At 40.4% G+C, this 1,782-nt stretch overlaps 1 protein-coding gene across 1 annotated transcript; it reads right to left on the reverse strand.

The window, feature by feature from the left end:
• Window positions 1-508: 508 nt before the first annotated feature.
• SARC_15364 (hypothetical protein) lies at window positions 509-1,626 on the reverse strand (the record flags this gene model as incomplete). Its single annotated transcript, XM_014290514.1, has 2 exons — window positions 509-659; window positions 1,449-1,626. Coding segments are annotated over 2 exons (329 nt in total), but the record flags the coding sequence as incomplete, so codon positions are not given.
• Window positions 1,627-1,782: the final 156 nt, after the last annotated feature.

The following is a 1,782-nucleotide window of genomic DNA, read 5'->3' on the forward strand; positions in this document are numbered from 1 at the left end:
ATATACATATATACATACATACATACATACATTTACATATACATATACATACATATATCCTAAAACATATAATATATATATATAAATATATAATACAAATCTGGCATATACATTTGTGTAGGCGGGCGTGTATGAAGACAGATGACTGTTTTCTCGGGGACTTTTCCACCTCTGGATACCGTCATTAGAACATACAGTGAGATTGCAAGGAACATTCATATGATTGGTAGTCACCTACACTTACGCATGACATACGTGCTGCACGAGAGCATACACACACACACACACACACACATATATATATATATATATATTATACACTAATACACACACACACACCTGAATAAAGCTATAGCTCACTTATACTAATAGGTATACGGCCGTTGTTTAGGAGGTTAAGCCTCGTCTATACTGTTGTACTTGTAGATGACCTTAACATCATATACTATTGGTTTTGAAACACAGATATTATTGTTCTTGTAGTTAGATATAACACACACACACGTACTATTATTTTTGTAGTTCACTTTGGCTAACCAATAGATGGTTGCCGCTGCCTCTCGTCTGACCAATGGGAACGCAGAGAAGCTGTGGTTCAGGACAAGACTCGTCACCACCGCACAGTTCTCCGCAGATTCATCGAACAGCATGTGGGGGTACTGATAAATTTTAAATGGGCGCCAATGAGAATGGTTGAAAACAATAGTCACCACCGCACAGCTCTCTGCAGCTACATCGGACAGCTTGTGGGGGTACTAATAAATTTTAAATGGGAGCCAATGATAATGGACGAAAACAATAGTCACCACCGCATATTTCTCTGCAGATTCATCGAACAGTTTGTGGGGATACTGATAAATTTTAAATGCGAGCCAATGAGAATGGATTAAAACAATTTAAGCGTAGGTTTTAGAGTTTGGTCAAAAGAAAACGGTACGAATAAGTGTAGGTCGAAATAAAACGGGATGAATGGACGTAGGTCGTAATAAAACAGTACGGATAAGCGTAGGTCGAAAGGAAACGGTACGAATGAGCGTAGGTCGTAATAAAATGGTATGAATAAGCGCAGGTCTAGAAAGGTTTGTTGTATATGATGGCCCCCACCAAACAACAACAACGAAGGACTATGCCGGAGAATATGTGTAGTTTCTGTTTTGTTGCTATTGGTACTGTTATTGTTGTTGTTATTGTTATTGTATTCATATATATACACATACACACACACACATACACACACACACACACATACACACACACACACACATACACACACATACACACACACATACACACACACATACACACACACACACATATATATATATATACATATACATATACACACATAGCCTTCAATACAGAGGCAACCACTACACAATACAAAGTGCTATTTCGTACTCAGTGGTCTATCTACAGACAGCCGTTGGGACCCATTCACGCCCACTCACCTCCGCGCACATCTCTCTCAGTATAATGAACGTGTTGACTAGTGTTGCTTGGCTTTGATTGAGCGACAAAATGCCACAGATCACATCCAGACACTTTTGCAGAATAAACAGTCGCGCATAGGTCTGTGTTGAAGACGGCTGCTCGCTGAAGAACACAGACGGCAACCTCGGCTTCAGCTACGAATAGGAAGGTATAGGAACATACACACACATGTGTGTGCGGGTGAATACGTAGGAGTGTGAGTAGACAGTTGGGTGTCTGTGGTACTGGAAGGTATGCGTGTACACACGGAGGAAAGCATGGAATTTAGGCCCGAAGGCTTAGTAATGGAAG

This window comes from Sphaeroforma arctica (assembly GCF_001186125.1).
Source record: "Sphaeroforma arctica JP610 unplaced genomic scaffold supercont1.6007, whole genome shotgun sequence".
Taxonomy (NCBI): Eukaryota; class Ichthyosporea; order Ichthyophonida; genus Sphaeroforma; species Sphaeroforma arctica.